At 44.4% G+C, this 27,740-nt stretch overlaps 1 protein-coding gene across 7 annotated transcripts in view; it reads right to left on the bottom strand.

The window, feature by feature from the left end:
- Positions 1-27,740, bottom strand: part of grb10b (growth factor receptor-bound protein 10b) — a 267,318-nt gene that overhangs the window by 15,959 nt on the left and 223,619 nt on the right. For all 7 annotated transcript variants that reach the window (XM_085988113.1, XM_085988111.1, XM_085988114.1 and 4 more), the window contains 5 exons: positions 17,254-17,391; positions 15,086-15,196; positions 5,039-5,137; positions 4,619-4,693; positions 4,303-4,419 (listed from right to left, as the gene is read on the bottom strand). In XM_085988113.1, the coding sequence (XP_085844239.1) occupies positions 4,303-4,419; positions 4,619-4,693; positions 5,039-5,137; positions 15,086-15,196; positions 17,254-17,391 (540 nt within the window). The remainder of the gene's footprint in view (positions 1-4,302; positions 4,420-4,618; positions 4,694-5,038; positions 5,138-15,085; positions 15,197-17,253; positions 17,392-27,740) is intronic.

The following is a 27,740-nucleotide window of genomic DNA, read 5'->3' as shown; positions in this document are numbered from 1 at the left end:
GCTCTGTCTATAGTATGCTGCTTCCATGGTTAGCATGCATGTAGTCCTGGGCTGTAGCTTCACCAGGTTGGCACCTCATTTTTAGGTACGCCTGGAGCTGCTCCTGACATGCTCTTCTACTCCTCATTGAACCAGGGTTGGTCCCCTGGCTTGATGGTAATGGTAGAGTGAAGGATATGCCTGGCCATGAGGTTACAGATTGTGGTGAAATACAATGCTACTGCTACTGGTGGCCCACGGTGCTCCATGGATGCCCAGTTATGAGCTGCTACATCTGTTCTGAATCTCTCTCATTTAGCACGGTGGTAGTGCCAAACACAACACAATGGAGGGTGTCCTCAGCATGAAGATGGGACTTTGTCTCCACAAGAACTGTGCAGTGGTCACTCCTACCAATATAGTGTCATGGACAGATGCATCTGCGACAGGTAAATTGGTGAGGACAAGGTTTTTCCCTCATGTTGGCTCTCACCACCTGCTGCAAGCCCAGTCTAGAAGGAGGAGTAGGCCATTCAGCCCCTCGAGCCTGCTCCGCCATTCAATACGATCATGGCTGATCATCCAAATTCAGTACCCAGTCCCTGCTTTCTCCCCATACCCCTTGATCCCTTTAGCCTTGAGAAATATATCCAACTCCTTCTTGAATATATTTAATGAATTGGCCTCTACTGCCTTCTGTGGTAGAGAATTCCACAGGTTCACCACTCTCTGGGTGAAGAAATTCCTCCTCATCTCTGTCCGAAATGGCCTACCCCTTATCCTTAGACTGTGACCCCTGGTTCTGGACTCCCCGACCATCGGGAACATCCTTCCTGCATCTAGTCTGTCCAGTCCTGTTAGAATTTTATAAGTTTCAATAAGATCCCCTCTCATTCTTCTAAACTCCAGCGAGTATAAGCCCAATCTACCCAATCTCTCCTCATACGTCATTCCTGCCATCCCAGGTATCAGTCTGGTGAATCTTTGCTGCACTCCCTCGATGGCAAGAACATCCTTCCTCAGATAAGGCGACTAAAACTGCACACAATACTCAAGGTGTGGTCTCACCAAGGCCCTGTACAACTGCAGCAAGACATCCTTGTTCCTGTACTTGAACCCTCTCGCTACGAAGGCCAACATACCATTTGCATTCTTAACCGCCTGCTGCACCTGCACGCTTACCTTCAGCGACTGGCGCACAAGGACACCCAGGTCTCGTTGCACTTCCCCTTCTCCCAATCTATTGCCGTTCAGATAATAATCTGCCTTCCTGTTTTTGCTACCAAAAATCTTTAACCCTTCCAAAGTCTGGCAGCTATGTCCTTCAGGACTCAGTATGCTTGGTCAGTAGTGGTGCTACTGAGCCACTCTTGGTGATGGACATTGAAGACCCCCACTCAAAGTACATTCTGTGCCCGTGCTACCCTCAGTGCTTCTTCCAAGTGGTGTTCAACATGGAGTACTGATTCATCAGCTGAGGGAGGGCTGTAGGTGGTAATCAGCAGGAGGTTCCCTTGTCCATGTTTGACCTGATGCCATTGTACTTCTAGGGGTCCGGCGTCAATTCAATGCCACTCCCTCCCGACTGCATAACACTGTGCTGCCACCTCTGGTGGATCTGAAGTGTCAGTGGGACAGGACATACCCAGATATGGTGATGGAGGAGTCTGGGACGTTGGCTGAAAGGTATAATTCTGTGAGTATGACTATGTCAGGCTGTTGCTTGACTAGTCTGTGGGACAGCTTTCCCAATTTTGGCACAAGTTCCCAGATGTTAGTGAGGAGGACTTTGCAGGGTCGACTTTGTCGTATCTGAATCCGATGTCTAGGTCAATGCGGGACAGTCCATCCAGTTTTATTCTTATACCTTGTCGTAGTGGATTGGTACCACTGAGTGGCTTGCTGGGCCATTTCAGAGGGCAGTTAAAGAGTCAACTGCATTGCTGTGAGTCTGGAGTCACATATAGGCCAGATTGGGTAAGATCAGCAGATTTCCAAAAGTGCATTAGTGAGCCTGATGGGTTTTTAAGACAACCCGGTCACCATTATTGATGCTAGCTTTTTATTCCAGATGTATTTAATTAACTGAATTTAAATTCCCCAACTGCCTTGATGGGATTTGAACTCATGTCTCTGGATTACTGGTCCAGTAACATAACCACTATGCTACCGTTACCGCTCTCATACCTTTGTTACCTCTAGACTTGACTATTCCAACACTCACCTGGCTGGCCTCCCATCTTTAACCCTCCATAAACTTAAGCTCATCCAAAACTCTACAGTGCTCGCTGACCTACATTGGCTCCCAGTCCAGCAAAGCCTCAATTTTAAAAGTCTCATCCTTGTTTTCAAATTCCTCCATGGCTTCACCTCTCCCCAACTCTAACCTCCTCCAGCCCTACAAACCCTCTGATATCTCTGTGCTCCTCCCATTCTCCACCATTGCTGGCTGTGCTTTCAACTGCCTAGGCCCCAAGCTCTGGAATACCCTCCCTAAAACTCTATTTCCTCCATTAAGATGCTCCTGAAAACCTACCTCTCTGACCAAGCATGTCCTAAAAGTTGGCTTGGTGCCAAATTTTGCTTGGCAACGCTCCTGTGAAGCACTGTTGGAAGATTTACTACATTAAAGGCGCTATATAAATGCAAGTTGTTGCTGCTTGATTCCACTCTTACTTATCTAATCATAGGCAGAGCTTCTTTAGCAATGGCTTCTCTTCACACACCCGCAACGTCAACTCCAGAGTTGCCGAGGATGCATTGTTGGACCCTTTCTTTTTCTGATCCACATGCTGCCCCTTGGTGACATCATCCACGTATAGGCTTCAGACACATAGCTCTCCCTCTCCTTTCCTCCACTTTGTGCTGTCTGACTGCTGGCTCAACATCCAATTTTGGACAATCCATAATTTTCTCCAGCTAAATATTAGGAAGACTAAAGCCATTGGCTATGGCACCTGGCACAAACTCTGTACCCTTGCCACTTACTTCATCCCCTCCCCGACCACCATTTCAGGCTGAATCAGACGGTTCACAACTTTTCCAAACTGGAAGTCTGACCCATATCATCCCAGTCATAAGCCCATCTATTGGAAACTATCATCTCATCTGCCCCTACCTCAGTCCATCTTCCGCTGACACTCTTGTTCATGCCTTTGTCATCTTCAGACTTGATTATTTCACTGCTCGCTTAGTTGGCTTCCCATCCTCCGACCTCCATAAACCTCAGCTCATCCAAAACTCTATTTCCCGTATCCTATCCCAACACCAAGTCCCTCACATCCATCACCCTGTCTTTACTGACAGCAGGTCCCGCTCTATTTAAAATTACCATGGTGTTTAAATCCCTGCATTGCCTCGCCCCATCCCATCTCTAACACCTCTCAGCCCTACAACCCTCCCCAAACTACAGTTGCCTGATTCCAACCTCTTGTGAATCCTGTCCCTTGCCCCGCCATTAATGGCAATGCTTTCAGCTGTCCATGCCCCATCGTATAGAAATCCCTCCCTAAACTCCTCTGCTTATCCACCTTCCTAACCAAGCGTTTATTCACTCTGCCTAATCTTTCGTCTTCTGGCTCGGCAGCCATTTTTCCTATTGCCTGTGAAGCATCTATGTTAAAGGCACTATATAAATGCAGGTTATTGTTGTATCAGTTGCCTTCCATGATCAATAGCTATGCAAAAGTAGATATCTTTGAGGTTGCCAGCTGAGAGATAATCACTGGAGCACAATACCCCAATGATGAGTGACTATCCTGAACAATCTGAAGCAAGGGCTCTTTCTGTTCTCTTAGGCAAAGATTTCCCCAACTCATTGCTAAATAATTTCTTGCATTAATTATTCAGCCAGTCACTAAATTCTGGCTATATCCATTGGAATGTTGACAATTCGAAGCCAAGATTGTGGGAGGCTGAGAGCATTTTGAAGTGGGTGTACATTGCACTTTCACAGGCATCATTTGACACTTTTTCAGTAAGCTGCAGAATATTCTCAATAAGGGGTATGGTCTTAGAGAGAATATAATACATGCAGCAACAGTGTTGAGAGTAAGGTTCTCACCTGAAAGCAAATAACAATGATGCTAAAAAAAAGTAACTTTGTATACACTAGAGGATAAGAGATATAGCCACTCAGTTCTAGACTGATATTTTTTGGAGACACCATCCTTGTGATTTTTTCAATTATATTGGCTGGCTATTCACAGTATATGGAATGTAACAAATGAAGACAACCGAGGTGTTGTTATTTCAAATAGCCAGACTTTTTGAAACTTCCCGGTAAACTCCACCAAATAGTCAAAGATTTGTGAATTTCTTTACCCTCCACGTTTGACCCTCTTCCATAGCTGCACTTTGGGCCTCTGCAGGATTTTCAATGACTCGACCTGTGCGTCCAGAGAAGTCCATAGCTACCAAAGAATTTTCTGATATGCTTCTCTGAAAAGAATGACGACAAACAAAATAACATTATTAAAGTGCATGTTTCACTGAAAACTGCAAATACTTTTTTTTTTAAATGCATGATTAACTTAAGACCTTCAAAAATATACCACAGTGTTGGGAAACAAACAGTAAAAGTTCAGGAGCAGGGGACAAAATAGAATTCATAAACATTTTTTTAGAAAAGGTAACCTACAACTGGTGTGAAGTGGGATAGTAATGTTTTTCTCTGTTGAGGGATCCGATAGTTCTGGTACAACAGGATGCCATACTACAGAAGAAAGAATAAATATTGCTAATTGCATTCTTTAAACAAGGATGGCAGACTTCACAAAGAGAAAACTTTTAGATATCACAATGACTGCACATCTATTTCCTAACCAAGAAGTTGAATTGTTAAAATTACATCTATAAAACTCAAAAAATTGTTACAAAACAAGCAAGTTACAACCAAGTTTTATGGTTTTATTAAACTTGACATAAGTTTAAAAAACGTAATTTAATGACCAGTAAAGTAGAAAGTGAACTAGCTGAATTTGGATGAAAATAACAGTAAAAATTTTAAAGAATGATATGATGATCTCATCACTGAGCAGTTACAGTAACAAAGGAGTACCTTGAAGAGTCGAAAGGCCGTCATCCAACATGTCCTGCTCTGTTCATCGTCTGCACATAACAATCGAAGGTCCTTTGTTTCATTTCTCATTTTTATGGGCTGCATTGGACAAGGAAAACTGCAGTCATACATGCTTTATTACTTCTTACAGAATCTTAAAAAAATTACTTTTATACATTGAAGCTGAGACTTTTTTAATTCGTTCATGCGATGTAGACATCGCTGGCAAGGCCAGCATTTATTGTTCATTCCTAGTTGCTCGAGAAGGTGGTGATGAGCCACCTCTTGAACTGCTGCAGTCTGTGTGGTGAGGGTACGCCTACAGTGCTGTCAGGGAGGGAGTTCCAGGATTTTGACCCAACGACAATATATTTCCAGTCAAGATGATCTGTGACTTGGAAGTGGTGGTGTTCCCATATGCCTGCTGCCCTTGTCCTTCTAGGAGTAGAGGTCGCGGGTTTTGGAAGTGCTGCCGAAGAAGCCTTGGCGAGTTGCTGCAGTGCATCTTGTAGATGGTACACTCTGCAGCCACGGTATGCCGGTGGTGGAGGGAGTGAATGTTTAAGGTGGTGGATGAGGTGCCAATCAAGTGGGCTGCTTTGTCTTGAATGGTGTCGCGCTTGAGTGTTGTTAGAGCTGCATTCATCCAGCTAAGTGGAGAGTATCCCATCACACTCTTGACTTGTGCCATGTAGATGGTGGAAAGGCTTTGGGGAGTCAGGTGGGGAGACATTCACTGCAGAATACCCAGCCTCTGACCTGCTCTTGTAGCCACAGTATGTGTGTGGCTGGTCCAGTTAAGTTTCTGGTCAATGGTGACCCCCAGGATATTGATGGTGGGGGATTCAGTGATGGTAATGCCGTTGAATGTCGAGGAGCAGTGGTCAGACGCTCGCTTGTTGGAGATAGTCATTGCTTGGCTCTTGTGTGGCGCAAATGTTACCTGCCACTTATCAGCCCAAGCCTTAATATCGTCCAGGTCTTGCTGCATGCGGGCATGGACTGCTTCATTATCTGAGGAGTTGCGAATGGTACTGAACACTGTGCAGTCATCAGTGACCATCCCCACTTCTGACCTTATGATGGAGGAAAGGTCAGTGATGAAGCAGCTAAAGATGGTTGGGCCTAGGACACGGCCTTGAGGAACTCCTGCAACTATGTCCTGGGGCTGTGATGATTGACCTCCAACCACCACAACCATCTTCCTTTGTGCTAGTTATGACTCCAGCCAGTGGAGAGTTTCCCCCCCGCCCCCACCCCCCGATTCCCATTGACTTCAGTTTTACTAGGGCTCCTTGGTGCCACACTCTGTCAAATGCTGCCTTGATGTCAAGGGCAGTCATTCTCACCTCACCTCTGGAATTCAGCTCCTTTGTCCATGTTTGGGCCAAGGCTGTAATGAGGTCTGGAGCCAAGTGGTCCTGGCAGAAGCCAAACTGGGCATCAGTAAGCAGGTTATTGGTGAGTAAGTGCTGCTTGATAGCACTGTTGACGACACTTTCCATCACTTTGCTCACGATTGAGAGTAGACTGATGGGGCGGTAATTGGTCGGATTGGATTTGTCCTGCTTTTTGTGGACAGGACATACCTGGGCAGTTTTCCACATTGTTGGATAAATACCAGTGTTATAGCTGTAATGGAACAGCTTGGCTACAGGCACGGCTAGTTCTGGAGCACAAGTCTTCAGCACAACAGCCGGGATGTTGTTGGGGCCCACAGCCTTGGCTTGATCAAAGAAACTATTATAGCACTAGAGAGGGACGATGTAATTGAGGGACCAAAGATAGAGTCTATTGGGTTAGAAGTAAGGAACAAAAGGGGAGCTATTACGCTACTGAGTGTATACAATAGGCCACCGAGTTGTGAGAAAGAAATAGGAGAGAAAATATGCAGGCAAATTACAGAACAATGCAAGAACTAGAATGTGATAATGGGGGATCCAATTATCCTAATACAGACTGGGATAGTAACAGTGTAAAGAACAAAGAGGGGGAGGAATTCCTGAAATGTGTACAAGAGAGCTTTCTTGATTAGTGTGTTTCCAGCCCAACAAAGTAAGAAGCAGTGCTGGATCTAGTTCTGGGGAATTAAGTGGGGCAAGTGGAGCATGTTTCAGTGGGAGAGTATTTGGGGAACAGTGCCTGACATCATCATCAGGTTTAAAAGAGTTATTGAAAAGAACACAGGACAATCAAGTGTAAAAATACTTAACTGGAGGAGGGCTAACTTCAGCGAGTTGAAACGGTAACTGGCCCAGATGGATTGGAATCAAAAATTGGTAGGCAAAACAGTAAACAAACAATGGGAGACCTTCAAAGAGGAGATGGTTTGGGTACACACATTCCTATGGGGGGAGTGAGGGTGGCAGGAAAGACATCCAAAGCTAGAGCTCTCTGGATGACTACAGAATTAGAGATTAAAATGAGACAGAAAAAGGAAACTTATGACAATTGTAAGGTTCATAATAGAGAACCAAGTTGAATATGGAAAGTAGAGATCATTTTCAAAAGTGCATACGAGTGGCAAAGAGAGTATGAGATAGAAAACATAAAGGTAACCCAAGTCTTTTATAAACACAAATAGCAAAAGGATAGTCAAAGATAGGGTGGAGCCGATTAGGGACCATAAAGGAGTTCTTGTGGAGGTAGAGGGCACGGCTGAGGTACTAAATGAGTACTTGGCATCTGTCTTCACTAAAGAGAATGCTGCCAATGTAACAGTAAAGGAGGGGGCAGTAGCGATATTGGATAGGATAAAAATAGATAAAGAAGATGTACTTAAAAAGTTGGCAGTCCGTAGAAAATTCACCCGATCTGGATGGGATGTGATGCATCCTAGGTTACTGAGGAAAGCAAGGGTGGAAATTGCAGAGGCTCTGACCACAATCTTGGATACGGGAATGGTTCAAGAGGACTGGAGTATTATAAATGTTACACACCTGTTTAAAAAAGGAGGGGGATACTCCTGGCAACTACATGCCGGTCAGCCTAATGTCAGGGGTGGAGAAACTTTTAGAAACAATAATCTGGGACAAAATTAATTGGCATTTGGAAAAGTATGGGCTAATAAATGAAAGTCAGCATACTGTGTTTGACTAACTTGAGTGTTTTAATGAAGTAACTGTGATATCCGAGTGGTAAGGTCCGAAACTGAGATAAGCGAGGTATTAGGAAGAAAACCCAACTGTTTAATTCTACGGTGCAGCAGAGAAACATCTCTTACAGGCTGCAAGCAAAACACAGTATTTCTAACTGCACGATGCAAGATGGAAGATTCAGCTGAGTCATACCCATAATGCAATGCCACATTACCTTAATAACTGGTGTACCAGGACATTGACTACATGACCCATTACCTTAAAAACTGGTGAATGTGATCCTTTGTATTTGGCTCCATCTGGTGGATAACTTAAACATTACATCCCAGATTACTATAGTAACGGAGAGGGTTGATGAGGGTAGTGCAGTTGATGTATATATAGAATTTCAAAAGGCATGTGACAATAGAGGGACATAAAGCAGAGAGCGGTGATGAACTGTAGTTTTTCAGACTGGAGGGAAGTATACAGTAGTGTTCCCCAGGGGTCGGTATTAGGACCACTGCTCTTTGATATATATTTAATGACCTGGACTTGGGTATACAGGGCATAATTTCTAAGTTTACAGTCAATACGTAACTTGGAAATGTAGTAAACAATGAGGAGGATAGTAACAGTCTTCAGCAAGATTTAAAACTGGCTAGTAAAATGGGCAGGCACATAGAAAAACAGAAAAATAGGAGCAGGAATAGGCCATTCAGCCCTTCGAGCCTGCTCCGCCATTCAATATGATCATGGCTGATCCTCTATCTCAATACCATATTCCCACTCTCTCCCCATACCCCTTGATGCTTTTTGTGTCTACAAATCCATCCATCTCCTTCTTAAATATATTCAGTGACTTGGCCTCCACAGCCTTTTGTGGTAGAGAATTCCACAGGTTCACCACCCTCGGAGTGAAGAAATTTCTCATCTCAGTCCTAAATGTCCTACCCCGTATTCTGAGATAACGACCCCTCATTCTAGAGTCCCCAGTCAGGGGAAACATCCTCCCTGCATCCAGTCAGTCTAGCCCGGTCAGAAATGTATACATTTCAATGAGATCCCCTCTCATTCTTCTAAACTCTAGTGAATACAGGCCTAGTCGACCCAATCTCTCCTCATACGGTAGTCCTGCCATCCCAGGAATCAGTCTGGTGAACTTTCGCTGCACTCCGTCTATGGCAAGTATGTCCTTTCCATAACAGATGAAATTTAATGCAGAGAAGTATGAAGTGATACATTTTGGCATGAAGCACGAGTTGAGGCAATATGAACTAAATGGCACAATTTTAGAAGTAGTGCCGGAACAGAGACCTGGGGAATTATGTACACAAATCTTTTAAGGTGGCAGGACATGTTGAGAAGGCTGTTAAAAAAGTACATGGGATTCTTGGCTTTATTAATAGAGAAAGAGTGTACAAAACCAAGGAAGTTATGCTAAACCTTTATAAAACACTGGTTAGGCCTCAGTTCAATTGTGTTCAATTCTGGGCACCACACTTTTGGGAAGAATGTCAAAGCCTCAGAGAGGATGCAGAGTGACTTATTAGAATGGTACCAGAGATGAGGGACTTCAGTTATATGAAGAGACTGGAGAAGCGAGTCGACCTGCGGGAGGAACAGAGACCGGGTATAAAGGCAGCGCGGAGCAGAGACCTGGGAGTCTGAGCGAGCAGACTACCTGCAAGAGAGACAGTCAGCAAGCGACACAATGAAGGAGTGACATCAGAATTCAAAGGCGTCGCTGGCACAAGGGAACTGAGAAGTGAATAGAGGGTGAGTATTTGTGTTAAGTTTTTTTTGTTCTGTTTGAGTATATTTCTGCTAAGTAGATCATAGCCTATCTAATAGAGGGAAGTGCTGATTGGTGGGTAGCTGTTGAGTGTTTCTTGTTAAGTTTATTTCTGCTATATTACCTCCATAGTCTGGTAAATAGAGGCATGGCAGGGCAGCTCAGTCCCATGATTTGCACATCCTGTACCATGTGGGATATCCTGGATGCTTCTCGAGGCCTGGACGACCACATGTGCAGGAAGTGTCGCCAAATGCAGCAACTCAAGCTCCGGGTTTCAGAGCTTGAGCAGCAGCTGGAGTCACTACAGTGTACCCGCGAGGCTGAGAAATACTTGGAAAGCACATTTCTAGAAGTGGTCACCCCGCAGCCTCAGAATGTGCAGGCAGAGAGAGAATGGGTGACCGCCAGACAGAGGAGGAGGACCAGGCAGGTAGGGCAGGAATCCCCAGAGTGCATCTCGCTCACTAACCGGTTCAGTTCTGGAAACTGGTGGGGGTGATGGCGCCTCTGGGGAGAGCAGCCAGAGCCAAGGCCACGACACCACGGGTGGCTCAGCTGCACAGGGGGGATGGAAGAAGAGTGGAAGAGCAATAGTGACAGGGGATTCATTGGTTAGGGGAACAGATAGGCGTGTCTGTGGATGCAGACGCAACTCCAGGATGGTATGTTGCCTCTCTGGTCCCACGGTCAAGGATGTCACTGAGCGGCTGCAGGACACTGAGGGGGGGGAACGTGAACAGCCAAAGGTCGTTGTCCATATGGTACCAACGACATAAGCAGAAAGAGGGATGAGGTCCTGCAGGCAGACTATAGGGAGCTAGGAAAGAGATTAAAAAGCAGGACCTCAAAAGGTAGTAATCTCCGGATTACTCCCGGTGCCACGTGCTAGTGAGTACAGGAATAGGACGATAGAACAGATGAATGCGTGGCTGGAGAGATGGTGCAGGAGGGAGGGCTTTAGATTCCTGAGGATTTGGGACCATTTCTGGGGAAGGTGGGATCTGTACAAGCCAGACGAGTTACACCTCAACAGAGCCGGGACCAATATTCTCATGGGGAGGTTTGCTAGTGCTGTTAGGGAGGGTTTAAACTAGCTTGGCAGGGGGATGGGCACCAACATGTAGGAGTAGAAAAGAGGAATAAGGTGCATAAAAGAGTGAGTGTATTGGATAGTACTAGAGAAGAAAGTAGTACTAGAGGCGGAAGTAGTACCATATTAGATAGGAGCAGACTAAGAAAGACTACGAAAAACTCAAAAATGGGTTTAGAATGCATGCACGCAAACACACAAAGTGTGGTGAATAAGATTGGTGAGCTACAAGCACCATTAGCCATGTGGCAATAAAGGAAATGTGGTTTAAAAACATTGAGGACTGGGCACTTAATATTCAAGGGCACAAGGTGTTCAGAAAAGATGAGGAAGGAAAAAAGGGAGGTGGAGTGGCAGTGCTGATTAAGGAAGACATTGTAGTTCTGGAAAGGAAGGATGTTCTTGAGGGGACAAGGACAGAATCCATTTGGTTAGAGTTGAGGAGCAAAAAGGGTATGATCACGCTATTGGAGGTATTCTACAGACCTCCAAATAGCGAGAGGGAGGTAAAGGAGCAAATCTTCAGGGAAATTGCAGAGATCAAGACCTATAGAGTGGTGATATTGGGGGACTTTATTTACCCAAATATCGATTGGGATAATGCTAGGGTAAAGGGAAAGGAGGGGAGGAATTTCTGAAATGTGTTCAGGAGAATTTCCTTGACCAGTATGTTCTTGGACCAACTAGGAAGGGGGCATTGCTGGATCTGGTGCTGGGGAATGGGGTGGGCCAGGTCGACCAAGTGTCTGTGGGAGAACACTTGGGTATGAGTGATCATCGTATCATAAGATTTAGATTAGCAATGGAGAGGAGCAAGGAACAATCTAGCGTGGAACTTCTAAACTGGAATAGGGCTAACTTCAATGGGGTGCGAAAGGATCTGGCCAGGGTAAAATGAAACCAAAGGACAGGAAAAACTGTAACAGAACAATGGGAGATCTTTAAGGAGATGTTGTTCCAAGTACAGGCTAGGTACATTCCAACAAGAGGGAAGGGTAAGGGAACCAAAGCAAGGGCTTCTTGGACGACAAGGGAGAGAGAGAAGATGATGAAACAAAAAAGAGGGTGCATGATGAATGTCGGGTGAATTCTTCAAGGGAGAACCAGACCAAATTGAGAGGGGAAGTGAAGATGAAAATAAGATTGGCAAAGAGAGAATATGAGAGTACAATGGCGGTTAACATAAAAGGGAACCCAAAAATCTTCTACCGGCATGTAAACAGTAAGCAGGTAGTAAGAGGCGGGATGGGGCTTATTAGGGACAAAGAAGGTGTTATATGCTTAGAGATGCAGGGCAAGGCTAGAATACTCAATGAGTACTTTGTATCGGTGTTTACTAACAAAATATCAGAAGTGGAAAAGGTAGAAGCAATGGAAGGGATGAAAACTGAGACAGGATGTACTAGAAAGGCTGGGTATGCTTAGAGTAGATAAGTTGCCTGGTCCAGATGGCTTGCATCTCATGTTGCTAAGGGAATTGGGGGAGGAGATAGTGGAAGGGCTTGCCATAATTTTCCAATCTTCCCTAGATGCAGGGAGGTGCCTGAGAATTGGAAAGTGGCGAATGTGACACCATTGTTCAGGAAAGGGTGTATGGACAATCCTAGTAACTACAGGCTGGTCAGTTTAACATCAGTGGTGGGTAAAGTTTTGGAAACAATAATCAAGGAAAAAATTAATGGGCACTTGGAGAGGTTTAAGCTAATTAAGGAGAGCCAACACAGGTTTGTAAAAGGCAGATCATGTTTGACTAATCTAATTGAATTTTTTGATGAAGCAACAGGGAGGATTGATGACGGGAATGCAATGGATGTTGTTTACATGAATTTTCAGAAGGCGTTTGACAAAGTACCACATAGAAGGCTGGTTAACAAAATTGAGGCTCATGGAATAGGTGGGTCAGTGGCAGCTTGGATAAGGAATTGGCTTAAGGGCAGAAAACAGAGTTGTGATAAGTGGCTGTTTTTCCAGACTGGAGGATGGTAGACAGTGGTGTTCCCCAAGGGTCAGTGCTGGGGCCACTGCTTTTTTTGATATAAATGACCTGGATATTGGAATAGAGTAGAATTTCTAAATTTGCCAATGACACCAAACTTGGGGTGTGGCAAAGTGAGGATGATATCAATCGACTGCAACAGGACATAGAAAGGCTAGCAGAATGGGCAGATGGCATTTAATACAGAGAAGTGTGAGGTGATGCATTTTGGCAGAAGGAACAGGGAGAGGCAATATACACTAAATGGCACAGTTTTTAAAAGTATGCAGGGTCAGATGGACCTGGGAGTTAATGTGCATAGGTCCCTGAAAGTGGCGGGACATATCGAGAGAGTGGTTAGCAAGGCATATGGGATCTTGGGCTTCATAAATAAAGGTATTGAGAGTACAAAAGTAGAGAAGTTATGCTGAATCTTTATAAAGCGCTGGTTAGGCCACAACTGGAGTATTGCGTCCAATTCTGGTCACCACACTTTAGGAAGGATGTGAAGGCACTTGAGAGGGTGCAGAGGAGATTTACCAGAATGGTTCCAGGGATGGAAGATCTTAGCTACAAGGACAGGTTGGAGAAGCTGGATTTGTTTTCATTAGAGCAAAGGAGGTTGCGGGATAGAAGTGTACAAGATTATGACGGGTTTGGATAGGCTAGATGGGGAAAGACTAGTTGATGGTACATGGACTAGGACACAGATTTAAGGTTTTGGGCAATACATGGGGGACATGAGGAAAAACTTTTTTACGCAGCGAGTGGCGAGGACCTAGAACTCGCTGCTGACGGAAGTGGTGGAAGCGGACACACTCAATGTTTTCAAGGGGAGACTGGATAGGCACTTGAGGGAAATAAACTTGCTACGGGGATAGAGCAGGGGAATGGGACTGACTAGATTGCTCTACATAGAGCCGGCGTGGACTCGATGGGCCTTCTGTGCCGTTATAACTCTAAGCTGGGGTTGTTCTCCTTAGAGCAGAGAAGGTTAAGAGGAGATTTGATAGAGGTGTTCAAAATCATGAATGGTTTTGTTAGAGTAAATAAGGAGAAACTGTTTCCAGTGGCAGAAGGGTCGATAACCAGAGGACACAGATTTATGGCGAGTGGCAAAAGAACCAGAGTTGACACGAGAAACATTTTTTTTTAACACATCAAGTTGTTGTGATCTGGAATGCACTACAGGGTGGAAGCATATTCAATAGTAACATTCAAAATAGAACTGGATAAATACTTGAAGGGAAAAAAATTACAGGGCTATGGGGAAAGAGCAAGGGGGAGTGGGATTAATTGGATAGCTCTACCAAAGAGCCAGCACAGGCACAATGGGCTGAATGGCTTCCTTCCTTCTGTGCTGCATCATTCTATGATTCTAAAGTGTTTTAATAAAAATGAAAAATTTGCATTTGCAAATAAAATGCAATCATACAAAATGCTTCATACAATTGATTATTTAACAGTATTGGCTGATTTAGACAAATAAGGCAGCCATTCTGGCTTCCAGCAACTATTACGAACAGCAATTAGTACTGGCTGAAGACAGCTCGCCCTGCTATCAAGAGAACTCCCAGTTCTTTAAATACTGCCGTAGGATTTTTCATGTCCATCCAAACCACTGGAACAGGCAGAAGGGATACTAGCTTAATGTCTCATCCAAAAGACAGCACCTTCAAAAATGGAATGCTCAGTGTTGCATTATGTCATGTCAGACTTTATAGCTCAAGCCCACAACAATGTGACCCAGAGGATTGCCATTAACTAGACAAATAACACATTGTATTTGCAAAAATTCATTCCATAGCTGTTTTTACCAAAGCAGATCAAAAAATGCTTCCAGAACACTTCATGTGACATGGACAATTAAGTGATTGTGATTGAATGTACTAGTGGCACCTTTGGTCCTATACTGACATAATTCATTAAGAAAAAAAATGTAGAGAACAGTGAAGAAGTAGTTCACTAAAACTTTGATTTTTTACAGTAGAAATTCAGTTCTGCGTGGAGGAAAACAATTAGATGTTTATAAATAATTCAAAATCGCAGGTATGTAAAACAAAGCACAATAAAGTATTTGCACAAATAACCTAGTTAGAAAAAATACCTTTATACAAAAACCATAGTCAGTTGGTGCACTGTATGCTTTTTTGCCAGCTACTAATGAAAATATATTATTATCTTCAATGTCAGCTAACAGCTGCAGATGTCTTGGTTCCTGTACAAATGACAAGATAAAAAAGTGAAAGTGAAATAGCTGCCATAATTAATGCAAACTATTTTTATTCTTGAGAAAGTGACTTACAAACACACATTTAAACTTCATGTGATTGTGCAACAAAATAATCAACTTTCAGACTTGAGTATTCAATTGCCAATGAAGTGGTTAATGTTTACAGCAAGCAAAAACTTTTAAGTTACACAATGGAAGTATTTAAGAGTGATTAGATCCACTCTGGAGCAGTAGGGTATCCAACATAGGAATACCTCAGACTTAAATTTAATATTTTCTCAGAATCAAACTAAATTTTGCTCGTACAAAAAACGTTTTCCAACATAACTATATTTTAAAAAATTGAATGCCAGTGGTATTAATTGAAGGTGGCTTGTTAGAAGAACTGTCAAAAGTTCAGAAATTGAGTTTAATGTGTGTCATTGGAAAAGGCCTTATTTTCTGTTGTCTTAAAACCTTGATGATAGCACAGACCTTGCATTTCTACAAATGTAAAAAGTAATTCTCATTCCCAAAATGACACGTCCTACTTTGAACCTCCCCTTATCCCATCCCTCTCCTGAAGATGGTGCTGGAAACCCTTTGGTACCAAGCAACTATTGTTCATATGCGAGGCTCAACAATGATGGTCAGAAAGTGATTCAACTAAGAGACTTGACAGAAAATTTGACTCTGGCATCCACGCATGTTCACTTCCAACAGAAAGTCACCTACACTGTTGACCTTACACTTTACAAGGTCCTTGGGGCCGCTTCAGTCTTGACTGGTGAATACATTATTTTGACATTAATTTCTGTGCAAGTTATTCAGGTGAAGCCCAAGTACTGAAGGTTTATAACATTTGAACTGAACACGACAGAAACCATAATGAACCAACTTCTTTTAAAACCTACAAAAGGGCATGATGTTTCCCCAATAATATTGAAAACTCTGGAAATGGGCATATACCACAGATCTCATGGCACTTCTCAAAAAAAAGTTCTCCAGTATGTATCCTCCTTTAACTATCAACAGAAAATGTTCTCGTCAGTGTGTTTATGGGACCTGCTGTGCATAAATTGGCTGCCCCATTGCCTATATAATATCAGTGACTGTATTAAAGTAATTAATTGTTGAGATGTACATTGGGACCTCTCCTGAGGAAGTGATAAAGCACAATAAAAATGGAAGTTCCTTCTTTCTTGCTTTATGGTCTAGGATACGATTGGTACCTTCTAAACATGTGGCATGCCACCACAGTTAGTACGGACCAGTCAGAAAGCAAGCAGGAAATCTACCTTCAGATACTAATCTTATTAGTAATGCAAGATGCCACAGCTTAAGGCACACTGAATTCCAGTTTTAACAGCACACCTTTAGATAATAACATTGATTTCTCCAAATAAAGTCAATGAAGGTCAATGAGGTTAAGTGACATGTAATCCATATACAGGTCACTGAAACAATGAGCACTGGATCGCCATGCAACACATGTGCCAAAGGTTTCCACTGATCATCATATAGCCCAGTACCACTGAGGGACACTGCAGATATATCAGATACATATGACTGAACCTGTAACATTATTGGCCAATACAATCCAACAGGATATCATGTGGTGTATTTACCCACTAAATCATCAGGCAAACTCTCGGCTTTAGAAAAAAAGTAGTTTGGGGAACATTTCTGATTGAATATACAATTACCAGAATCATTTTAGACATGTCCAGGTTTGCACCTCAAAATTGTGCAAATCTGTACCCCCCTCAGTTTTCCCTTGCTCCTACAATCTACAGGCTTTTATAACTAAAATTTTGCATCATGTTGCAACTGCTTCCAGGTTTGTCTCATTGGATGTCATAGAATCAGAATAGTACACCACAGAAGGAGGCCATTTGCCCATCGAATCTGCACCTGCTCTTTCATTCATTATCCTATTCATTTCAACCTTGGTGATATCCTACACTATGTGCCTTGGACTTCCTCAGTAAAAAAAAAACACGAAGTAACCTCTATCCCCAAAACTTCTCTTTTTCAGATTTAAACACTAAACTGTAGCTTACCTTTGAAGTTCCTTTTGAGGAAAAGTAAAGGCCTGATCTTCGCAAAAATACATTCAGCTTTTTCCATGACTTTTTTCCCACTTCCTTCACGTGCAAGGATCCTTGAATTTCTGGGCAACTGCTAGAGTTCAAGAAGCTCTGTAACAAGATTGACACTAGCACTATAGTTTAAAAATGAAGACCAAAAATACTTCTATTCAAGAGTGGTTGCAGAAATGTTTGGGGACAGGAAGCGCATGCTACATGCAAGATTTAGTAGACCAACAGATCTCCCATTGCATTGCTCACAGTTAGTCAGTTTTTATAAGGGCAGCATTGTTATGTCAAGCAGCATTTCCAGGTGAACTGACCTACATGCATAGGTGAAAGGAGCAGCTGGCATCTGGGAACACTGGGGCACAGACATGGGCAATGTTCCCTCTAATTTTTTTTGGCCCGCGCTGCCCCTTTAACAGGCTGCGCGGCCCATTAAAAATTCCGTGCAAGCGCGTTTTTTCTATTTAAAAGCCGGCTCACTGGCTGCGCGGGACCTGCAGAGCGCTGCGCACCCACACAGGTTAAAGGGAACATTGGACAGGAGGTACACCAGCACTGGGATGGAGTTTCACAGTCCAGCTGTATTTCGAGGGAAGTTCCAAGATCCAGAAACGCAGTAGGGTCACAGCACTTTGGGAATACTGAGGCAGATCCTATGAACTAGAATTATTGGAAAATTGGTCCCGAGATCTGGGAGCATTGGGGATGTGTTCTAGGAACTGGTGAGCCTCTGGGAGTTGAGGGGGGCATCTTGTGGAACAGACAATGGAGGGGGATTTTCAGCCTGGGGTAGCAGACTAGCAGTATTTAGAGCTACTGGGATCCGGCAGTACTGAGGATCAGGATACAACAGCCCTGAGGGAGAAGCTGGTCATTGACCACTGTCTCAAGTGGAATCAAGACAGTTTGCAACCTCAGCATTGTATTTTACCCCAAGCTGAGCTGCTGATCGATATTCTCTCCATCAGAATGACTTCCTACTTGCGCCTCCAACCTCCGCCTCATTCTGCCACTGAAACCCTCATTCCCACCCTGGTCACCTCCAGACCTGACAATTCCAATGCTCTCTTGGTCAGCATCGCAATCTCCACCCTCTGTAAATTTCAGCTCTTGCAAAATTCAGCTGCCTGTAGCCTATCCCGCATTAGCTTCCGCTCATCTATTACCTTTGTCCTTGCTGACCTATATTGGCTTCTGGTCCCCCAATACCGCCACTTTGAAATTATCATTCAAGTGTCTGAATTGCTTGTGGCCTTACCCAACCCCATCTCTAAACTCTTTCAATTTGCCCTCCGAACACACTATTTCTTTCACTGAGCTTTTGTGCAACTGGTCCCCTCCTTCACCCACCATTGGCAGCCACGCCTTCAGCCGGCTGTGCCCCATGTGCTGGAATTCCCTCCCTCAACCCCTCTGTCTCTCCACCTCCTTTAAAAACATCAAGCGTAGGTCCCTTGCAGTCAGAATCAGGGGAATTTATAATGGGGAACAAAGAAATGGCTGCCCAATTAAATACATATTTTGGTTATGTCTTCACAAAGGAGGACACAAATAACCTCCCAGAGATGTCAGGGAACATAGGGTCTGATGAAAGGGAGGAACTGAAAGAAATCAGTATTTGTAGGGAAATGGTGTTAGGGAAATTGATGGGATTGAAGGCCGATAAATCCCCAGGGCCTGATAATCGACAGCCTAGGGTACTTAAGGAAGTGGCCCTAGAAATAGTAGATGCATTGCTGATCATCTTCCAACATTCGATGGAATCTGGAACAGTACCCATGGATTGGAGGGTAGCTAATGTTACCCACTATTCAAAAAAGGTGGTAGAGAGAAAACAGGGAATTACAGACCGGTAAGCTCGACATCGGTAGTGGAAAAAATGCTAGAGTACATTATGAAAGATGCAATAGCAGAGCACTTGGAAAATAGTGACAGGATTGGACAAAGTCAACATGGATTTACAAAAGGTAAATCGTGCTTGACTAATCTACTGGAATATTTTGAGGATGTAACTGGTAAAATAGATAAGGGAGAACCAGTGGATGTGGTGTATTTGGACTTTCAGAAGGCTTTTGATAAGGTCCCACATAAGAGATTAGCGTATAAAGTTAACGCACATGGGATTCGGGGCAAGGTATTGACTTGGATAGAGAACTGGTTGGCAGACAGAAAGCAAAGAGTTGGGATAAACGGGTCATTTTCCGAGTGGCAGGCAGTGACTGGTGGGGTACCGCAGGGATCGGTCCTTGGACCCCAGCTATTCACAATATATATTAATGATCTAGACAAGGGAACTAGATGTAATATCTCCAAATTTGCAGACGACACAAAGCTGGGTGGGCGTGTGTGCTGTGAGGAGGATGCCGAGAAACTCCAGGATGATTTGGATAGGTTGGGTGATTGGGCAAAAGCATGGCAGATGCAATATAACGTGGATAAATGTGAGGTTATCCACTTTGGTGGCAAAAGCAGGAAGGCAGATTATCTGAATGGCAATAGATTGGGAGAAGGGGAAGTGCAACGAGACCTGGGTGCCCTTGTGCACCAGTTGCTGAAGGAAGCATGCAGGTGCAGCAGGTGGTTAAGAAGGCAAATGGTATGTTGGCCTTCGTAGCGAGAGAGTTCGAGTGCAGGAACAAGGATGTCTTGCTGCAGTTGTACAGGGCCTTGGTGAGACCACATCTTGAGTATTGTGTGCAGTTTTGGTCGCCTTATCTGAGGAAGGACGTTCTTGCCATGGAAGGAGTTCAGCGAAGATTCACCAGGCTGATACCTGGGATGGCAGGAATGACATATGAGGAGAGATTGGGACGATTGGGCTTGTACTCGCTGGAGTTTAGAAGAATGAGAGGGGATCTTATTGAAACTTATAAAATTCTAACAGGACTGGACAGACTAGATGCAGGAAGGATGTTCCCGATGGTCGGGGAGTCCAGAACCAGGGGTCACAGTCTAAGGATAAGGGGTAAGCCATTTAGGACAGAAATGAGGGGGAATTTCTTCACCCAGAGAGTGGTGAACCTGTGGAATTCTCTACCACAGAAGGCAGTAGAGGCCAATTCATTAAATATATTCAAGAAGGAGTTGGATATATTTCTTAAGGCTAAAAGGATCAAGGGGTATGGGGAGAAAGCAGGGACCGGGTACTGAAATTGGATGATCAGTCATGATCGCATTGAATGGCGGAGCAGGCTCGAGGGGCCGAATGGCCTACTCCTGCTCCTATCTTGTATGTTTCTATCCTTAAACCCTACCTCTTTGACCATGCTTTCGATCAACCCCTAATAGCTCCTACTTATAACAAGTGGGCATGATATCGGATAATGAGTTTGAGATAAGTGCATTTAAAATAAAAAGGAGATATATTAAATAAACTAATCAAACTCAGGATAAAACCGCTGGTCTGGACGGATTACATCCACGCATTTTAAAAGAATCTAGGGAAGAGATAGCAGAGACATTACTACACATTTAATAATTCGTTAGAACAAGGTGTAGTGCCAGAGGACTGGCGGCTAGCTAACATAATACCTATATTTAAGAAAGGAGATAGAACACGTCCGGGGAACTATAGACCAGTCAGCTTAACATCGGTGGTAGGAAAAATAATGGACTCCCTACTAAAGGAGAAAATGGAACATCTAGAAACCAAAAATATAATAATGAATAGTCAGCATGAATTTCAAAAGGGAAAGTTTTGTTTGACCAATCGGAATTTTTTGAAAAGGTAACAGAGAGTAGACAAGGGTAATCTAGTAGATGTAATTTATCTAGATTTTCAAAAGGGCTTCGATAAGGTACCACATAATAGACTAATGAAGATGGTCAGAGAATATTGAGTCAGGGGACAAGTAACAGAATGGATAGCTAGCTGGCTTCAAGACAGAAAGCAGGGAGTAGGGGTAAAGGGTAGCTATTCACAGTAGCAGAAGGTGGGTAGTGGTGTTCCACAAGGATCAGTGCTGGGACCACTGTTCACAATTTATATTAACGATTTAGACTTTGGAATCAAAAATACAATTTCTAAATTTGCGGATGACCCCAAATTTGGGGAGGATACTGAGGAGGACTGCCACAAATTACAGGAAGACATTGGGCCAGAAATTCCAGGCCAGAAGCGTGAGTATGGTCGGGTTACTCACGCATCTGGCCGTTGGAAATGCCGGCGTTCAGCAGGAACAGCGCATGCGGGGAACGCCGGCATTTCCAGACCCGAGGTCTATTCACAGCGCGTGCGACTGCACAGGCAGCGCTTGCGCAGTGAACTTTGTAGATTTCACTGATGGATTCAGTGAGGGTAAGTCCCTAGAACTTGCACTTAAAAAAAGCAAGTGTAAAGTTGTTCATTGGCTGGGGAAGGAGATATATTTTATGGAGGAGCTTATGAAATGCAATATTTAGGTTTGGGAAAGGGAGGGAAGTTATTTTAAGAAATTTTAACTAAGTTTTAAACTTTATTTTTTTTTTTTTTTTTTTTTTAAACGGGTTTTCAGAACAGTAGGTAGAAGGAGCAATTGTGGCTGTGTGAATGGAATGTGAGAATGAGTTATGTATGTATGTCCACATATATTCCTTTACGTATATGTATGTATGTTTTATATTCCTTTACTAATGTGTATGAATGTATATTTTTAATTATGATTTTCCAATAAGTTCCTTTCTCTGAAAGTCGTAATTAAATAATACATTCATACACATAAGTAAAGGAATATATACATAACACGCAAAGGAATATATACAGACATACATACTTTCAGAAGCTCCACGATAAGAAATATCTTCCTCCGCAGCCTCTGGAGCAACTGTACCCATGCTTTTTTCATGTGTAAGTTGTAATGACTGGACCTCACTGAAAGCATAAATGAAAGCAGCGAATTATACTGCGCACGCGCTGCCTGTGCAGTCGCATGCGTTCTGCCTCTGAGCCCCTTCGTTCAGAGGACAGGAAATGCCGGTTTTCCCCACATGCACTGTGCATGCTGAAAACCGGCATTTCATCCGGCCAGATGCGTAAGTACCCCGACCGTACTAGCGCATTTGGAAGGGAATTACTGGGCCAACATTTTACATGTCAATAAAATAAAAAATTTAACAATTGCACAACTTGCCCCCTCGCATCTGCGACTGAGGGTCCAAGGAGGTGCATTGCACAAGAGGTCATCATCGTACGTATCCTCACACCGTTCCCTTTGGGGAACTGTATGAAGTGGTGGAAGGATTTATGGCCGTGATTAACGCTCATTCCGTGACCGTAACCATCTTTGAACCAGCCATTAGGGTGGTTAGTCCTATGGCGGGCGGGTTTTACGGGCTCCCACAACCCATCTGAGGGGGGGGGGGCCACCAACACCCACGGACGCAAGCATCCCGCTGGATGTCCACCCAGAATTTAAAGTTGGAGCTCCAACTCCACTTGCCGGGACTGTCTGGAGTGGGGTTCAAAACCCTACTCCTTCTGGCCCAGCGGCGGGGATGCTTACTGCTACGCAAAAGGCCCACTCCGCACAAAAGGTGACACCCATACGTTTCCTGCGCCTTTTCCCTCCCCGTGACTGGAGCCCTATGCTGCCATTTCACGTTGCTAATTGGATTGGGCCTTTGTCATAGCGGTAGGATCCCCGCCGCTGGGCCAGATCAGGGTAGGGTTTCGAACCCCGCTCCAGACAGTCCCGGCAAGTGGAGTCGGAACTCCGGCTCTAAATTCTGGGTTGACATCCAGTGGGATATTTGCGTCCGTGGGTGTGGGTGGCCCCCCTCCTTGTATAGCTTGTGGGAGCCCGTAAAACCCTCCCGCCATTGGACTAACCGCCCTAATGGCTGGTTCAAAGATGGTTACGGTCACGGAATGAGCGTTAATCATGGCCATAAATCCTTCCACCACTTCATACAGTTCCCCAAAGGGAACAGTGTGAAGACACGTATGACGACGACATTGCTAAATAAATAAATGGAATTAAAAAAATTCTTTTAGGGCTTTTAAAAGTCTTTAAATTGCTTTAATTCTCTTTAAAACTACTTCAGATTACTCAAAATAATGTAAACATTTAAAAAAGTTTATGAAAGTTACCAAAATCTTCAAAAAACTTCCAAAAACCTATTTAAACTGCTGCTTTGCATGTAAAAATGGTTAGCAGCTTGACAGAAACATTGGGGGCGTGTCCAGTGAAACTGAGACCTCAAGGGGCATGTCTCACTTGCACTGCACGCTCCTGACTTCGCGCTGGCTGCACTCCTGGGCGGCGTGACGTCATACGCTGCCCGGGATTCTTCTTCTGGAAACACCAATTCCAGGCGTCCCTGGAGCTGATCGGCAGTAGCGCGGGGTAAGTGTAAATACGGGGCTTGCACGCGCTGCAAGCCCCGTTCTGGAATTTCTGGGCCATTAATAAACTTGCAGAATGGGCAAATGAATTTCAGCACAGATAAATGTGAAGTATTACATTTTGGTAGGAAGAATAGGGAGGTCACTTATTACTTGGAGGATGCACATCTGGGTGGGGTAGAGGAGCGAAGGGATCTCGGAGTACAAATACACAAATCAGTATCTAGTGACACAGGTTAACAAGGCCGTAGAAAAGCAAACCAAGCACTAGGGTTTATTCCTAGAGGGATAGAGTTGAAAAGTAGAGAAGTTATGCTAAACATGTATGGAATCTTGGTTAGACCACACTGCGTACAATTTTGGTCACCATATTATAAAAAGGATATAGAGGCACTGTAGAGGGTGCAGAGAAGATTTACAAGGATGATGATACCAGAAATGCAAGGGTATACCCATCAGGAATGGATGAACAGGCCAGGTCTCTTCTCTTTAAAACAGAAGGCTGAGGGATGACTTAATAGAGATCTTTAAAATTATGAAAGGTTTTGATAGAGTAGATACAGAGAAGAATGTTTTCATTTGTGGGGAAGAGCATAACTACAGGCCATCAATATAAGAAAGTCACCAAGAAATCAAATAGGGAATTCATAAGAAATCTCTTTACCCAGAGAGTGGTGAGAATGCGGAACTCGCTACCACAGGGATTGGTTAAAGTGAATAGTATAGATGCATTTAAGGAGCGGTTAGATAAGCATATGAGGGAGAAGGGAATGGAGGGTTATGCTGACCGTTAGATGAGGAAAGACGGGAAGAGGCTCCAGTGGAGCATAAACGCCAGCATGGACTGGTTAGGCCGAATGGCCTGTTTCTGTGTTGGATATCTTATGTACTTTGGCTTGGCGTCCATTTTTGGCTGTTTACACCACAGAAGCGTAGAGATGTTTTTCTGTTAAAGGTGCTATATAAATGCAAATTATTGTTTAACATAAGCATTAATAAAATTCTCAAAATGCTCAAAAGTTATTCCGAAGCCTCAAATATAGCTCAGAAGAGGCTCTTCAATTGAATTTTCATCGGCAGTTAACAGCAATTTATCTATTTTCTTTTCTACCCATCAAAAAAGATACAACTGGTGTTCCTTTTCACAAATGTTGCCTCGCCCAGGTGATGCTGAAAGGAGTGCAGGAACAAATACTCGTGTGCATAAGTACATAACTGATTGACAATACAAATGAAGGTAGATAAAGCCAAATAAAGGCCAATAGGATTTGTGTTTTTATAAATTAGGGACACAGACTATAAGAGCAAAGGGATAATGCTAAATTCATACAAATCAAAGTTAGGCCACAGTTAGGGTACTGTGTGCAGTTTTGCACGCCCCAGAAAGGTTGTTAAAACCATACAGCACGTAGATTCTACAGGATGATTCTAGGAATGATAACATAAGAACTAGGAACAGGAGTGGGCCATGCGGCCCCTCGAGCGTGCTCAGCCATTCAATATCATGACTGAACTCCTGCACCAACTCCACTTTCCTGCCCTATCCCCATATCCCTGGACTCGCTTCATGCCCAAAAACCTATCGCTCTTAGTTTTGAATATACTCATTGACTGAGCTTCCACAGACCTCTAGGGTAGAGAATTCCAAAGATTCACAACCCTCCGAGTGAAGAAATTTCTCCTTATCTCAGTCCGAAATGGCTGACCCCTTATCCCGAGACTTTGGCTGCGATTTTCCCAGTGGAGGCAGTTTGGAGTCGGGTTGGCTAGTCAGCGAGTTCCGGTCCCGCTGCCGATTTCAGTCGTTCCGAAATAACTATTTTCATTTAACTGGGCTTATTAAGCCCGCCGTGCACGCTACCCAGCCCAATCAGTGGGTGCAGGTGTGCTGCTCGCCTCTGCTGATGTCTTCGATTCAGGTGCTTTTAAGGGGCCCATGTAGCCTTTGGATTTCATTTCCTTTCTGATGGTCCTGATAACTGGTCTTTGGAAGATGACTGCTACAAGAGCAAAGGCTGCTCCTCAATTTAATGACGACTCCCGCCATGCTCTTGTGGAGTGAGTATGACAGCGAAGGGAGGTTCTGTTCCCTCCCAATGGCCGGAGGAAGCCTCCTCAGCTGCAAATTGCTGAGGAGCTAAGTGCTAGGTCATTGTGTTCACGCACCTGGGTGCAGTGTCGAAAAAGCTTCAATGATCTGCTACGCACAGCAAAAGTGAGTATAACATCACAGTTACTTTCAATCTGCTTCCCATCTCTTCTCATCACCAGCACTCTGCATTGTCAACCTACTCCGCTACATCCCAACTTACCCTTGCATCCTTTGCACCCTTAACTATCCCTCTCTCTCTCTCTATGTACAGAATCACTTCACCATCCTACTATGCACCCCTCACACTTGCTCTCACTGTTATGCAATGACAACAAACACACAGAAAGGCACCTTGGTATTGCCACCTCACTCCATCTCTGTCTCCCTCTAAGCATCTACGTTATGAAGTCTTTACACTCACTCCATCAATCTCGCTGAAACTCCACTTGTGTCCCTCATTGCAGGAAAAGAGCCCACAATAAGAGGGAGGGGGACAGGACAGGAGGGGGACCACCTTCGATGGCGCATTTAACAAATGCTGAGGAGGCTGCTCTCGACATCGTCGGAGGTGCAGAAGTGGGGGTTGGAGAAACGGGCGCAGTAGAGCAATCTGGTGACAATGGATTTGCAACCCTCTCATTTAGATTTCCTGAGTGACTGAGATGGCATCTGATGTTCATAGAGATTGACTTCTGATCATCTGCACAATAGGATGTGTTTGCTACCTAAATATCACAAGTCTAACTCATGCCTTTACTCCCCCACAGGACCATCGAGAGTCCCCCTTCCCCACTGTCCAGGAGGAAGAGCTGGATGACTCCTCAGAGGAACCTGCAGCCTCTGAGGGAGCAGCGTCACCAGAAATGAGCGCACCCAACACCAGCGCAGATACACTTACCTCAGTGGATCCTTCACGACAGAGTAGTGTTGTCACTGGTGTATCACAGCTAGCAAGTGAGCACCAGCAGATGGTGGAGACAGCAACAGCAGCGGAGAGTCCTCGTCGGAGGCCACAGGGCGCTCCTACTCTGCTCAGCTGCATGTAGATGCTGTGCCTCTGGGGCTATCCAGAAAGAGAGCAGTGCTGGAACTTCAGGAACAAGTGCAGGAGTCCGACAGGGTTTGCATCCACGGTAACTGCGAGTTTGCAGAGAATGGAGGAGTCCATATCAACCATGAGCAATGCCGTGGTGCACGCAATGGCGAATGTAGGTGCTGCCATGGAAAGGATGGCAACCTCCATGGAGGACATAAATCGCCAGACTCAAATGAACATGGTGACTCTTCTAAATAGATGGTCTGCTATGGAGGATAGATGGGCATCCACCAAGGAGAGGAACCAGGAGGTACATGGATGTCCTCATTATGAGGACTGTCAGTACAGAGACGGGTCCTCATGCCACTGATGTGCAGCAAGGTGCTCTCCAGCCACTTACTAGCAGTGAAGTGCGGGTGACCCATGAGATGGATGTTGGTGGTCCACAACAAGGAAGTGTGGGCTCCTCTCCAAGCACTCTCACTCCTATGCCACTGCAGAGCCATCAGTCAGAGCCCCAGATTCCTCACCCAACTGAGATGGCCGTCTCAGCCCCTGCACAGCTGCAGGAGGAGCAGACTGTTGCTGAGCCCTCCCAGGCTCCCAAACCCAGAGGATGCTCGCCAAAGGCGTCTAAGCAGGCGCAGCATGGAAGTGAGCAAAGTGCCTCTACATCTGCTGAAGCCACAGGAGAAGCACCACGTAAAAGCACGCGTAAGAGAAAGTTAACACACAATGTCAGAAAGGTAGTCACTTGGGTGTTTTGATCTCATACAAAGTTAACGTTTGTCATCGTGATTTTAAATGTATTAAAGAAATGCGAAGGCAAAGATTCAAAAAGAGTTGGCCTATGTGTGATCAGAAATGGAAGTTGCACAGTGAGAAGAGGTCAGGGCGCCTTTCATCTGTAATGATGGTGATGAGTGTAATAGGAAACCAGTGTTTATTGTACAGATGTATGGTGTGTTAAGGTGGTCGGCCAGGCATTCATTTCCATGTGC

This window comes from Somniosus microcephalus, chromosome 5 (genome assembly GCF_052327205.1).
Source record: "Somniosus microcephalus isolate GS21.2 chromosome 5, FLI_Smic_1.0, whole genome shotgun sequence".
NCBI classification, from domain to species: domain Eukaryota; kingdom Metazoa; phylum Chordata; class Chondrichthyes; order Squaliformes; family Somniosidae; genus Somniosus; species Somniosus microcephalus.
The sequence above is the reverse complement of the archived record's forward strand: the minus strand, read 5'-3'. Positions and strand labels throughout refer to the sequence as shown.